This window comes from Mirounga leonina, unplaced genomic scaffold (genome assembly GCF_011800145.1).
Source record: "Mirounga leonina isolate KUSES-001 unplaced genomic scaffold, KU_Mleo_1.0 Mir_357, whole genome shotgun sequence".
Lineage (NCBI taxonomy): Eukaryota > Metazoa > Chordata > Mammalia > Carnivora > Phocidae > Mirounga > Mirounga leonina.
This window is the reverse complement of record NW_023270702.1, coordinates 5,392,223-5,407,928: the sequence shown is the minus strand read 5'-3', so window position 1 is coordinate 5,407,928 and position 15,706 is coordinate 5,392,223. Positions and strand designations below refer to the sequence as shown.

Sequence of the window (15,706 nt, the reverse complement as noted above, 5' to 3'; positions counted from 1 at the left end):
CTGAGCGGAAGGCAGAAACTTAACCAACTAAGCCACCCAGGCGTCCCTCATTACTTCCATTTTAAAAGATGAAGAGACTCAAGCTCAAAGAAAGGAAGAATCTTGCTTAAGGTTATATATCAAGCACATGGCAGCACTAGGTTTGAAATCAAAGCCCAGATTTAACCACAAACCTACACTGTCTTCTTAAGTTACAGGAAAACAAATCTCTTTAGTGCAGCATGCACAATCTAACCCTGCCTACCTATTCAGCTTCATCACTCATTGCTTTTTTTTTTTTTTTTAAAGATTTTATTTATTTGACAGAGAGAGAGAGACAGTGAAAGCAGGAACACAAGCAGGGGGAGTGGGGGAGGAAGAAGCAGGCTTCCCACAGAGCAGGGAGCCCGATGCGGGGCTCAATCCCAGGACCTTGGGATCATGACCTGAGCCGAAGGCAGACGCTTAACGACTGAGCCACCCAGGCGCCCCTCACTGCTTCTTAACATTCTAGAAATACTGAGCTCTTCTGCTTTCCCTGAGTACTGTGCTCTTTTAAACTTTAGAGCCTTTGCACATATGGTTTCCTCTGCCTGAAACTTCCTCTTGTCCCTCATTTTTAGTGAAACAAGATTTCCATTATCTATTCACAGAGAGAGGTCCCTTGAGGTATGTGCTATCTTGTAAGGATAGCCAACTGCCTGATGTAGGCAACTGCCTCTTTCCCATACTGCCATCACCTTTCACTTTCTCCTTTTATCCTGCAGGGGCTTCTGACAGAGATGCTTGATTTTACAACTCACCCACACAGGTCCTCCCATCGGGAGCCAGCTGTAGGCCAGGAGAGGGGCACTGGCACCGTATCTGTCCTTTGACAACATCACAGCCATACTGACAGTTGGCCATGGAACACGTCAGGGCACCTGGAAAGAGTGTGACTGGCTGACTCAGAGAGGCAGAGGACAAATTCTGTAACCGAAATAACGTTTTATTTTGTTTTGTTTTGTTTTTTTACTTGACACTGAATCAACAACGAAGACAAAAAGCCCTCAGTTATCCAATAGTCGTTAATCCTCATCTGAGGAAGATCTTTAATGCATTTAAAAAATGAAAAGACAAATCTATCTCACATAGATTATCTGGAAATTTTTCCAGTGGCTGAGGAAAGTGGACGATTGAGGTAATTTTCTAGATTATTCATGCTAAATGCTGATCTTCACTAAAACATCCAATTAATTTTCTCAATCTCCCACTAAATTTTTCTAGGGACAGTAGTAGATTTCCTATTGAGTCGTACAATGTTAGAGAATTCTAACATCACTACCACATGGTCTTCAACATGAATTCACCTAATTCTAAACGTTCCATGTTAAATATGCAATGCTAAATAAGATTAACTGAAACTTATTAATAAAATACAACCCAGTTAGAGATAACTGATAATTAACTAATTGATAACTAACTTAGCAGATAACTCAGTAAAAGTAACAATCAAGTCGCAATTGTCAGAGATCATAGAAACACAAACTCAATTCAACATTCAGCCCACAGAAAATTTCAGGGGATTGTCCCTCTTACAAACACATCCAAATGATAGTAGGAAAACATGATCCATCTCTTTCTCACAAAGACACATGAAATCTAACGTTATTGGAATCGTTTGATGTAGTTTTTTTTTTTTTTTAGAAAAGTGTTATCTTAGGCTTTAGACTATTAGAAAGAACTGTAAAAGTGAAGTGAGAAGGTACTTTTTTTTTTTTTTAAAGATTTTATTTATTTATTTGAGAGAGAGAGAGAATGAGAGACAGAGAGCGTGAGAGGGAGGAGGGTCAGAGGGAGAAGCAGACTCCCTGCCGAGCAGAGAGCCCGATGCGGGACTCAATCCAGGGACTCGATCCAGGGACTCCAGGATCATGACCTGAGCCGAAGGCAGTCGCTTAACCGACTGAGCCACCCAGGCGCCCCTATTTAAAGATTTTTATTTATTTAAGAGAGAAAGAGAGAGAGAGAGAGAGAGCATGAGGTGGGGAGGGTCAGAGGGAGAAGCAGACTCCCCGCCGAGCAGGGAGCCCGATGTGGGACTCGATCCCGGGACTCCAGGATCATGACCTGAGCCGAAGGCAGTCGCTTAACCAACTGAGCCACCCAGGCGCCCCGAGAAGGTACTTATGAATGGTTTACGCTCAGTCAACAGACTTGATGGATTCTTTACCAGCTGACAGTTTAGTGTCCACGCTTGTGAACAGTGACACAGTCCTCACATAGGCACTAAGGTTCTTCTAGCTGGAACAGTTCTTTGCCCAGATAGAAAGACGGGCAAAAGCGTGTCGGGAAAAACACTAGAGAACACATTTAGGTTTACGATTCTTAAATACCACTTCCAAATCAATTTAATGCTGGCGCCCGTGGTAAGATAACGCTAGACGTGTCAAATGGGCAACTTTTATTTTGATTTTCCGTTCCAGAGGCACACACGTAAATACATGCTGACATCCTGGTTAGGAGGGCCTGGGAGGCTCTTTTCACACACACCCTAGCAGAGCACTTATAAAGCAGCTAAGGTTCTGGACGTACTTGAGCAGGACCCATCTGGCATGAGCATATATCCGCTGAGACAGTAGCACTTGTAGCTGCCCTGAGTGTTCATGCACCTGTGCTTGCAAGGTCTTGGCTTCAGGCCACACTCATTTAGATCTGAAAAGAACGGGGGTCAATGCAGAACAGTGAGAAAGCCCCAGCACTCATGTAAAACCACTCAAAATACCTCTCTATATGGAAGAATGAACAGAAAAAGCAGGACAAGCTGTAGCAACCAGTCATTAACATAAGAGAGAGAGCCTGTCTATACCATCTGAATTTCTATGCTGGTTACACGGGGGGGCGGGGGGTGAAGACCAAATGCTTCCTAACGACGGGAGGGTTGTGTGAATTTTTGGAGCTTAGATTACATGGTATCTGTGGTCTCTGTCCACAGAGGACAGCTGGAAAAATTCTGCTCACAGACACGTGCCTACCTTACTATCCCTACTATCTTCCTCATGGCTACAGGTGCCCTGCTATCTACCTCACTGACTCCAATATCCTCCAAATAGCTGAGTTTACTACTAGCTTCACTCCTGATGATGGGCTCTTTCTCTTTCAATTTCCTTCTGCCTCTGTTTTAAAAAGATACTCTGTGAACCTACCTTAGTTTAGAGGAAGTATTTTAAAACATCGACTGCTCTGACCTTTCCAAAGGAAAGCTCTATTTTCAGAGGGTAAGAGCTACATGAATTAGAGCGATCCCTATTATGGTTTGTCTTATTCAATCTTACAGATTCTATACTGATCTCAGATTAAAGAAGAAATTTCAGTTTCCTGCTTTACTGATGTATTTAAGTCACAAAATAAACCACCCCAAAACCTACCCTCCAACATAGTTTCATTCATTTGGCAGTTAAGAAAGGCATATGGAAATACTAAGGGATGACACATAATGGACTATTATTATGTATTTGGGGTTTGTCGGTTTAAATATCAACATAAACTAATTAACTCCACTTAAGAATTTTCTAACCCAAGTTGAATACTGCTTCAAGCGAACATAAAACTCATAATGGCAAACACTAAAATAGTAATGCCCCAAATATAGACTTCACTAAAAAGAAATATGACTACATGTTTATTTTGTCTGGAATTGCCAGCGTAAGCACCTGATTAGATATATTATTTATTAATCCATGTCACCAGATCAGATATGTAGATCTATCTAGTGGCAAAGGTGTTTTCATCTGATCAGATTTAAATCTGACCTGCTCACTTATTGGCAATCTACATATTTCACTTAATCAAAACCACCAAATTACACTGTTTTAAAACCACCTAATAATTACGTTTATCAATGTTTTCATATTTTACTGACTTTCCAACTTGGGTCTTTTTTCTAACCTTAACACAACAGTGAGCAGGTCCCCAGCTGGGCGAAGCCTAGGAAGGTTAGCTAAGTAAACTAGCTATCTTCATCATCTCCTTTGCTTTTTTCAATTTTCTACTTTTTTGTCTCATGGCCAGTCATGGGCATTCAAAATTTAAAATATATTTTTTAAAAAATTTTCTCAAAGAAAGGGCTTTGCAGATTATGGTATCAACACAAATTTGACACAAATTTAAATGAAGTAAAAATTTTAAATCAAGGAAGAAAGAAAGAAATTCACTCTACCTCTCATATTTTTCTACCCTGTTATTTCAGTATTTACTGAAAATTAGAGTCAGGGAATCTTTTCTCATGTTCTAAGAGAAGTTAATTATCATTCCTAATACATTTATAGATCCCTGCAGATACACACCTGGCTTTGACAAGTCCCTGATTGATATTAAATGGTATTTAAATCTGAGCACATTATTAGAAAAAGGTTTTGTTTATAATATTTTTTGCACTAAGCAAATATAAAACAGAACAGTACCACAAAGCCAGAGAGTAAGACTAAATTTTGTATCTCAAGGGAAGGATATTGATGGATAGAAAAATGTGTCAATTAAGAAACCTTAGGCTAGGCTTATTTTTAAAGAGCCACAGAGGTGTTTGTGGGTTCGTGACAGAAACTGGTCAGAGGTTTATAGCTCTAAGCAGTTCATATGTAAGGGATACTTATGCTGATGGAAATTTCTTTATTCACCCTGTCCATGAACCTAAAGCTGAAGCCAAGCTGAGGCAGCTCTAGTTTGACCAATAAAGAACCCCTCAAGATTGCTAGGAGAAGAGTTTTCATGATCCAGACTGGGGCTGCTGGTGGTCTTCAGTCCAGATTTATTCTTTCCTTCCCATGAGAAAAAACACTTTGGGGTTAAGAATCATGAAACTGAAAGGAAGTGAAAAACAATGTCGTAATTCAAAAACAAACAAATAAAAACAACTCTCCACCTGGGAATTACTCTATGAAATATTATGGAAGAAGAAATAAACATACAACCTTCGATGGGTAAATGTAGAGACATTTGTTGGCTATATTACTATTATTAATTTGACAAATGAATATCCAAAGACATTGACAGCCATTTAAGAAAGCCATACTCTTAACAGCTGGTGACGGGGTGGTTGATATTCCCGGACAGCTGGCTGGTGTTGAGGTCTCCAGGGATTACCATCACTGCCCATCTGCTTAGGCATGCGTGTCCTAAAAACTCCACACTGACCCTTACAAAAACCACTGCAGAAATTATGAAATAGAATTCCACAATAATCCACGTTATCAATATTTACCAAATATCAGACTTCTGCTAAAGCAGGGAGCTTCAAAAGATTAAAAGCATCTGGTGTCCTGGTGATAAACTTCTTTTTGTCAATTTTCTTCAGGGCTTCTAGTCTATTATTATCGTAACTTTATTTTCTTATTGACTTAATGCCTTATAAAATCGAGTTAATAGGTACTGCTTCCAAAAGCTAATAGACTACTGACCTAGTAATGCTTGTGTTACAATCAAGTCTGAAGTTCAAAAACACTTCCATTTTATAGTAAATTCTCCTATAATAATAAACAGAAAAATATAAAGAACAAGCTCCTTGATCACACTTTCTCAAATCAATCTTAAAAGCTGATAAAAAGAATCTAGGGAAGAAAACCTTAGTGTATTTACTTAAATTCACTTTAATCTTGCTCTTTCTCTAGAAGTTTATAACATAAATTATAAGGAAAATCTGTAATAAAAAATAATGAATTCTGTCATGTGCCTATCTTATCACATCAAAAGATATCACTTTACAATTAAACCACTTACATTTCAAATGCTTTAATTACAAAGTATATATTCTTAACATTTATTACAGTGAGGAGTATATTTAAGCAAGTTGATGGATTCAGGAGCTTGGGGAGGTGGGATGGAGGGTTGGGGGTGGGGGGGTTAAGAAGAGAGCTAGTCCAGAACAAAAATGCAAGCTGCACAGCATTATAATTACATTTTAAGAAAAAAAGAATCAGAAATTTTATTAGCATGCAGACACTGAAAAGTATCTTGAAAAATCTAGAATAGATGCATTGAATAAGATAACCCAATGGATTTTTAAGGAAAATAATCTTTCATTCATTTAATGCATTTGGACTTCTTTTCTTCTTTGACCCTTAAACTGGGCAGTGTCTCAGAAATTTAACCTTTTACATTTTACAGGACTAACGTGGAGGTCACAGGCAAACAGAGGTCAGTATGTCAACTGCCATAAATTTTATTCTTTAAATTATCACTGTTGAAATTAATCCTATTGCCCTAATTCTTTATGCAGAAGATACGCAAGTGCATTATGTTCCCCAACAGCAGAGAGAGGATAATTAATAATTTAAACTATTTTAATTCAGTCATTCTAAGTTCCTAAATCTATGAGCGGATGAAGGATGCAGTCTTTTTTAGAACAAAAACCGCAAAATCATGCTGCCACCTAACTTTTGTACAGAACTTTCCATGACAATGAAAACATTGGTATTTCTGGTGTTCCTGTTCCCACACCAGCCCTGCAGATGAAGAGGGCAGGAATTACTCTCCCCCTGTCACCAGTTGGTTTGTTAGGACTCAGACACATTACATGACTTGCTCATAATCACCCAGCCACTTAAAGGCTATTCGGAACCAGAACTTAGGCTTCCTAATGTCACAAGATACACACCAAGAGAAGAAATTTAATGTATGGTTTGATTTCCAGGTAACCTAAAACGCTACACTCCAAATACGTGGTGGGGAAGAGGACTTCATCACCCAATCTCCATTGCTTTGGAATGCCTGACTTCACCTACGAAAATAAAAGTTACTTTGCCACCTGCTTTTTAGAAAACCTGAAACCCAGAAAAGGAAAAGAGAAGCGATATTTGATGCAGTGATAGGACAGTGGAGGCTCCAGGCTTTTTAGAGCACAGATAATCAGCAGCAGGTATTCCGCCACTTGCTTTACATGCTCAGGATGCTGAAGGCTGGGCACTCCAGGACTAGTCTTCAGAACATTTGCAAGAAGTGACAAAACTGCAGGAAGCTGTGCGGGTGGGAGTGCAGCCCCCCTGAGATAATGCACGCTCACCCCTTGAAGGTAAACTTGTGGCTTGATGATCCAGGGGTTGGAAAAGAGGCTGTTCACTGCCTTGGTCAAGAGGAGTTGGGTAGAAGTGTTCATCTTCACACCAGGAAGAAGGTAATAAGAGTCAACTTTGAATTGATGTCATTTTAACCCTAAAAATCTTTATAAGTATATATTAAACAATCACATAAAGTTGGTGGAGTTCAAAAAGAATGCTTTACATACTTTTTAAAAATGGGTTTCTAGTTCGTCCAGTTTCTCTTTTTAAAATTTGAATTTCTATTTTCCTTAAAATTTCTCACTGCCATTTTGCCTCCCCAAAACACATGTACATTTTACACACATGCACACACACATACATCATTCTCACACCACTCTTTGTAGAAACCACCAAAGAAGAGATGGTCATTTTTTAAAGCATTATTTTAGTCATCAACAAGGAGAGAAAACTCAGAAAGCAGATTATACAAATATTGATTACAATCAACCTGCTCTGTTTAGTGATGCTGAGGTCTTTAATGTCCAACTTAAGACTTCTTCCTCTATTATTATGTTGTCCAATAGTTTAAAATACCCCAATTAAGCACAACTTTATGATTTGCATAAAGAGCTTATTTAAATAAATAGCATGGTGTTTTCATTCAAATGTAAGAACTTATGTTATATTTAGGTCACATTTAGTAGGCATATACAATAAGCTTCCTACAAAGAAGGTTAACTATTGCCATTATTAACTTACCAAAATAGTATAAGATGGATAAGACTCAAAAGTAGAGTCAAAAAGGCAATCACCTCCTGTTTTAAGACTTTCATAGTATTAACAGCCAGTTAAAACTTTCAAATTAAATGAACATTGGTTTCTGGGTTGAAATCACCCATCTTTCAAAAAGTAAGGCTGTCAGAAATTACCTTAATATTAGGGTTAAGAAAGGCAATCAACTTTTGGATTTACCTAGGCCACCAAAGTTTACTGTACAGTTCTGGGCTACAAGCTACTGGTTCTTTTCTCGGGGTGAGGAATTCAACGTGAAACGTAAACTTTGTTAAAACATTAGGAATTGATATTTATAAATTGTTTCTTCTGAAATCATTATAAAGCACACCATGCATTCAAAAACCTATGTCTTTCATTTCTGAAAATATGCAACGATAGGACATCTTACACGATAAAAATCATTCCCTACTGGGAAAGTTATAAAAAGGTTATTATCTATAACAGTATCCCTTTTTGGCTGAAGGGAAAGAGAATTCGTATGGGTACAGAGACTCAGAGAGGAGACTCTGCATGAATAAAATTCCCAGAGAAATCAGGTGGGGAAAAAAAGGCAAGTCTTGCCAGAGTCCGGGTTAGAATTTCATTATTGTGAAAGGCCCCATGTGCTGTATAGAATATGCTAATGATCAGTCCAAGCCCATGATTTTATATGTGATCTAGCTACGGCAGATCCAGAAACGACTCCGAGGGAAAAGCAAGCCACCAACAGCAGATTCACGCTAATCTTGCGACAAGGCTGTAAAATTAAGCCAGTTCCCACATGGGCTCACCCTGCTCTTCTAGCTGACCCCAGAAGCTCTGGTTAAATGCCGGCCATTTATACAAGCTGTTCACTCCACCAATCAAGTTTCCAGGAGATTATTTCTTATAGTACACCACTTGCAACAAATTTTTTTAGCAAATACTTGCCTTACACAGAAACTTTTTTTTGCTCTTTTATTTTTATTTTTATTATTATGTTCAATTAGCCAGCATATAGAAACCTACTTTTAATCAGAAGCTAATTTTCAGTTCTGTGAAATCATTTGAAATATACCTCTTCTTAACATTTCTCTCAAGAAAAAAGAAAGCTGTTTGCCTATATTTTTGAGGCATGTTTGCCAGTTTCTTAAGATGTATGGTCCAGATAAAAAAACAGTCTACATTGATTTGTTGTGTAACCAATATAGACAATTTGCTCTATTCACGTTTCTTAGTGTCTCTCGACAATTGTCCCACTCACCCAGGTCCTTCACAGCCACCTCTCACCCTGACCAGAGCTCTCGGTCCACAGATTCAGAGGCTGCCTAAGGTGCTGGCTGGACAACTCCGTGGAACCCTTACAAGTAGGGTGTTCAGGACCAAGAACCATTACATAAAACTATCATTCACTGAGCAAATATTTAATATGCACTTAGCATGTGCAAGTCATTTTAATAATAGTTTTCAGGGACCCAGAAATCAGAGACCATAAAGGGTCTCAAAGAGCATAAACCATGCCATCGGGAACTTGCCATGTTGCTTTTCTGTTAAGGAAGACAAGGAGAGGGATGATCAAAACACATAGGTTTACTGTAAGCTGTAGTTTTATATTCAAGATTGGCCTTGTAATTACATTTTCAGTGTCAGCACTATTTTTAGCCAGTGTAAAATCCCATTTTGCTACTAATGAAATCCTCTTTCCCCTAAGGAATATAGTTTTAGGAGGCAAGATTTAAACTCAGTATATTTCAATTTTTCTTTAGAGAAACAGGTATGTATTACAGTAAAAAGTACATGATAAACTGGTTTTCTGAAAACAGGAGATACCCAGAGATAGATCCTTGTTACAATAATAGTTTCAGTGTCTTTGAAGCATATTAAAGTTGATGTATCTCCTACAAATAAATTTAAATGGATTTCTCTGCAATCTCAACAGTGGCTTCTTATAATAACCTTCTTTGTATAAATTCCTGGCATCAGGACAACAAAGTTTTATGGTACTGACATATTAATGAAACCTCTGATGGTTTATGTTCTCCACTTTAAAAAGGGAAGCATGCTGGAAGTCTCAGATGCACACCGATAACTCAATAATCGGTTTGAGCACAACTTTATGATTTGCATAAATTTGCAAACATGGTGAATGTATCGGACGTTACAAGTAGTGACATGTCACTACTTGTAAACTTAGACTGGGGAAGGAAAGTCAAATGGATTTTTAAAAGAGTAAACTGAGATAACAAAAACCCTATTTACTTCAAAAAGGCTATCCAGGCATGTTTGGTAACTTCCAAGTTAAAAAATATTATAAAACAGCACTGGAAAAAAATCAGTTAATCAAATTAACAGATCACACAGAACATACTTGAGAATAACAGTTTCTCCTACATCAGACATGTCACATTTCATTAGCATGGATTTCAACGGACAGTTCAGGAATAATTCCTTATACTTTTTCAAACACCAGTGTTCTGGACTGTTGTGGAAATTATGCCCATTAATCATGAGTTTACATGAGACATATCAAGGAGTATCACATATTGAAGAACAGGAGTATTTCAACAATATCATCTCCATATCTGATGAAGTAAGTTATCTATGGGACAGTGAGGCCCCATGTAACTGTTCCATTCAACACTAGAAAGGGTAGAAAGGATTACTTCAATTTAAGAAATAAGTGAAAAATGGACGCTTTTATCCTGTATCTTTCTGGGGAAATCTAACCCCAGCTTTTCTTTATTTCTGGGATTTTTTTACTCCTAATGATAGAACATTTGGGGTTGAAATTAATTAAAAAGACAAGCCTTGTCAGATTTGTTAGCACAAGTCAGAAGATCACATTTGCAATAATGTTTTCTCATCTAAAACTAAATTGACAGAGAAAATATGAATTATATGGATAAAAGTTCTAAGTGGACATACTAGGTCTTTTACCAACTAATTCTGTGAACTTTGACAAGACACAATATCTCTGATATCTCTTTCAATGACAAATAACAGTAAGTTATTATTTATCCCTTAATTATCATAAATAACACTCTACCTACCTCCTGACATTGTAATAATGAAAATAGATAATATATATAAAATACCTGGGGCAACGTGCTAAATGAATGTCTGCTTTTGTAAGCAACTTAAAAATAAGTTTGTCAAAATCTTTATTTCTCAGACGAACTTTGCAAACTGGTAAGAGTTGACGGGAATTTAATCTCAAAGATCAAAGGGCTCAGAGTTTGACGGGACCTCAGTTTCGAGTCAGACTTCCTTCCTGACTCTGGGTACTGAAGGGGTTCCATCTCACTGGGGTCCAAGGAGGCCCACAATTTGCCAGGGCTTCCCAACTAAGCTCGTGGAAGAACAAGGACCAGCAGAATGTAAGGCTTCAACATGACTTGATGCTGTGATTCTCTTCCTTAAAACACATTTTAATTAGTATCCGTGAATAGGAACAAGAGGATGAAATCTGATGAAATATATTTTAAGATTTACCATTATATTTTTATCTTTCAGAAAATGGCAGTTCACACATTTTTGAAAAAAACCACCATGGAAAAGTGGTTTGGCCTGAGAACCTAAAACTTTTACATGCGGCAGAAACAGAGGGGGCTTCTGATTGTTAATCTGTGTCAGACTGGTTTCCTACCTTGACTGCAGGTCTTTCCAGCATATCCGGGATGACATTTGCACTTGTCGGGTCCGATACATTCACCATGTTTGCACTGTGGCCGGCAGACCGCTGTGGAAAGAGGATATCATGCATTATTTCTAGGTCAGTGGAACATCAATCATACAGAATCTGTGTTATGTAGCAGTTTGATAATCAAAGAGAAGACTAAAAATTTACCATCAGAGTAGCAGAAATACAAAAATCACTGTGTCTTGGAGTGCTAAAGCACTGTTTAGACTTAATACTCACATATGTGCAGGGTGTGTGTTTGTGTGTGTGTGTGTGTATGTGTGAGTGTGTGTGAATCACTAGGTTCTGGAAAATTCGCTAAACCTAAGCGCAACGTTAAAATAGTAAAAAAAAAAAAAAAAAGTAAAACTATGAATGAACACAACTGATGTTTGTCAATAGTTACAACTTTACAATAACCTATATCTGTAATTTCAAACTCATTCCCCCAAATATGCTTCAAAAAGTAGTTCTCCAACTTCGTTTCCTTCAAAACTCGAAATACTCCTGTAAAACTGAGGGGCAAGTTATTTCTGATGTTTTCTACATTTCCTCACTCAACTCTTGTTGACCTTTCCCTCACCTGGCACTCCATGGGACTTATTTGCCAATCTTACTTCAAGGCTTTCCTGTTTGTTTGTCACCCCACCTGGACCCTGTATCACTACTAATCCTTAGTGCTCCTCAAGAAGTATTAAAAAGCTTGCAGAAAGAAGGGGTGAGCTGAGTAGAAGGTGTAAATGATAGAGAAATGCACTTGGAAAATTCTTAAAATCTGATTTTAGACATGGCATGAAATTCAAAAGGAAGCCATTTTGTTCCGATCTCTAAGAAATGTAAGAAGGGCCTTCCAAAATTATTCTTCAGTCGACTGTATGCCAGTAGATGGTTTATATGCAGTTTTTAAAATAAGTCCCAGAAATAAACCAGTCTTTATATAATTTCCAGGCCCCATAACCAGGAAATGCAAGTTAAAGCTTTTTTAAATCTTAAAAAAAAAGATTTGCCATAAATTTTAATGTTTATATACGAACACAACCTGAACGAATCAACTATCACTGAGGTACCCAGAGGGTCATAATTAAAAAAAACAAAACTCAAAATCAGTAAGTATGAGTTAAATTAATAATCCCCCGAATAGCTGGAATTTGAAAATATCTCTAAAAACATGAAAAAGTAGTTTAGGAAGTACTACTTAAGAACATGAAAAAGTTTATTTAGAAGAGGACATGTTATGAAACAAACTCTAGGTGCCTAGGCTATTTTGCCTTTTGACCTCCTGACCAGCTTGATGACCATCCATTTATCATCCTTCCAGGTGCTGTGGAGGAACAAAAGTTTTTATTGTCCCCTTCCCTTTCTCATTGTTTGTTTTCAGTGCCCTAAACTTGGGCACATCAAATGCACACATTCCAAGAGGCCAAGACTGTTAATGTTTCTTACGTGGTTAGGGTGTCAGTAATTCTCAAATGAACTGCTATTTGCACTTCTACCCAACGGACTATTCACTAAAGTAACCAAGGGCCTATATATTAGCCAACAGCTACAATGGGATAGATTACTCAAAATGCTGATATCACCAATTATTTTCTCTTACGAAAACACTCAGAAAAATGTTGCATAAAGGGACTTTCTCCTATTCTCTTGCTAGCATTGGGTCTGTGATGGAATTCAATAAACATGCGTTGAACATTTGTTATATACACGTATTACAGGCGAGTGTTGGGGAGTGGGGAGGAAAGAGAGTCACTGAGGATATGAAAAATTAGCTATGAAACTAGAATATATTGGCCCAAACTTACCAAGAACTCAGAGAAAGAAGATGAAAGAAGGAAGGGGGGAGGGGCAGGATGGTCATAATATAGTCATAACAACTATGACTATAGGACCCCCTAGAAAATCCTGATCTGAGCAATGTCCCGGAGGTTAAGAGGCTGAGACAGTTGGGATGGAAGACAAAAGCCTTTCAGGATATGCACAAAGTGTGAGGGAAGGGAAGTGAAGGGGTTCTCAGTGAGTGCCAAGTGCTGTAGGGGAGCTACACAGTAAAGTGCTTACAACAGCAGAGGAGATCCAAAGAAAGGTTAGGGCAGATCATAAAAGTACTGATGGCAGCAATCGCTGGGTGCTTACCAGTATCTATTATTCCTTCTTTTGAAAACTAGAATGGCTTTTCTGTTTGCTCATTTTGGGAGTGGGGAATGAGTTAGCATTGGAAAACTACATTCCCTATCTTCCCTGGTAGATCTGGGTAGCCAAGTGACTAAATTCTGGCTGGTTGTAAGTAAACAGAAGTTGGGCTTTTGGAATGCTCCTTTAAAAGGTGGCTGACTAGTCACTGAACTACAGTGGCCACTTTACGACCATGAGGTGATCCTGAGAAGGGAAAAGAGTACAGAGCAAGAAGTCATAATATTAACCCTAAATTAGCATCCTAGCAATTTAGGGCACTGTTCCTTGTGTCACTGTTACTTGCAGCTCAATACAATTCCTAATGGACTACTACTGAACACAAAGTTGTGGAATCGAACTTCATCTGTGTTTATTATCAAGCCTGCAAATGTTTTCTTTGGTATGCATTTAGGATAGAAATGTTAGTAGATCCTAGGAAAGAAATACCACTTGTCAAATTTATTTTAGATCTAGAATACCATATAATCATAGAAGTAGCTAAAGAACTTCATTTCTAAATCTCAATAATTAGATTAAAAGATACGTATTCATCTTGAGACGAGAGAAACACTATTCCAACGTCTGTTACACTGGTCCCCCTCTTGGTCCCCCTCTCCACTGTAACATGAGCTTTTGGGAGCCAGCACACACCAACCCTTACAACCTGCTGTGGATGGCAGGTCAGGGGCATAAAAAACCCAAATCAAAAGAGTAAGTGGTGTACTTTTAGCAGTCCACTTTAGAATGGTCTTCTAAAAACATCAAAGACAGAGAATACACGTGATTTAGAGGAAATCACATGTCTCTTAATCAGGAAAAGCAGTGTTGCTCCTCTGACCTTCACATGGATTGGAGACAAAACTTTGGGCCATCTTTGGTGGCCCACTCTCCTCTTGTATCACATATGGTTTAGCAACTCAGTAAATAAAAGTCTGGTGAGGATCAGATAGCCAATGAATGATAGTTACCCCCCCCCCAAATTGGATGCCAGAATTAAGCCCAAACGGGCAAATCACACTCAAAATTTACTCTCCAACATCCCTATAGCATCATCTCCAAAGCACCCTTAAAATAACCTCTCTGTCCTTTTTTGAACTAGAAAAAGCAGCACGTCTCAACTGGCAAAGCAGACATAGCTCTTTCATGTCCCATGCCCACATCTCTTCTGTGGGATTGCAATCTACAATTTTACTCTTGGAAATTCATCCTGATATAACTGGGGTTCTGAGAGTTGAATGTTTTCTGACACTGCCATGTAATGAGTTTTCAAATAAGTTAGGGGACAATTAAACTCCCACAGCAGTTCTATATAATGTTTCTTGAGGAAACTAATCACCCTGGGAGTCAAGGGTCAACATTTAAAAAAATCAGGACACACTGAGATGCCCAAGCAGGCGGTGGCTCTGGAGAGTTGACAAGGGAAAAACCAACTCAGCCACAGGTGTTGTTAGTGACTTCAGAAGGATTTTCTAATGTAAATAAGATGGTCTGTAGAGTCCTAAACTTCACTTGTAATTTTTGCCATCTACATCATGTTGCTGGTCAGGTATGTCAGAACAAGGATCCTCGTCCTCCAGGGTGTGTGATTTAGAAACAAAGGTGACACAGAAGTATGCAAGGGCAGGCAGGAAAATGAACAGATACAAATCCGGGAGATTTCAGAGAGCTCTCATCACATCTAACAAGCTTTGGAGAACCCAGCTATGGAAGAACTCGTTGTGAGGAGAATAGGAACATATGACGACGGATCTTTTTCACAGAACAATTGGCCTTGGAAGAGACACAATTGCTGAAAGAAGCTGGAAGCAACTCAGAGCTGTACTCATGGGGCCTGAAGGACGGGATGCAGGATTTCATGGGGCTCCAATGGAAAGGGCCTTGAGCTACCCCATGGCATAGGTAAAACAAAATCCAGAGGAAAGAATCCTACAGATTTTAAGATCTCCAGAGGAAAACAACTCTGCAGCCTTCCTAATATTCTGTATCCTGGTATCCATTGTCCTATTTTCAAATCTAAATTCCTGCTGTAGTGAAAACTGAAATAAAGTGCCTCTGATTGTTAGTTATCACAATAAAATACTATGTATTAAGTGCTCTCAGTGATACAGAA

General features: G+C 38.4%; 1 protein-coding gene across 7 annotated transcripts in view; it reads right to left on the bottom strand.

The window, feature by feature from the left end:
• NPNT (nephronectin) overlaps positions 1-15,706 on the bottom strand; it is a 77,163-nt gene that overhangs the window by 33,663 nt on the left and 27,794 nt on the right. For 3 of the 7 annotated variants that reach the window (XM_035030217.1, XM_035030218.1, XM_035030222.1), the window contains 4 exons: positions 11,392-11,484; positions 7,016-7,108; positions 2,554-2,673; positions 783-902 (listed from right to left, as the gene is read on the bottom strand). In XM_035030217.1, the coding sequence (XP_034886108.1) occupies positions 783-902; positions 2,554-2,673; positions 7,016-7,108; positions 11,392-11,484 (426 nt within the window). The remainder of the gene's footprint in view (positions 1-782; positions 903-2,553; positions 2,674-7,015; positions 7,109-11,391; positions 11,485-15,706) is intronic. The other 4 variants (XM_035030219.1, XM_035030221.1, XM_035030220.1 and 1 more) reach the window with 3 other exon arrangements.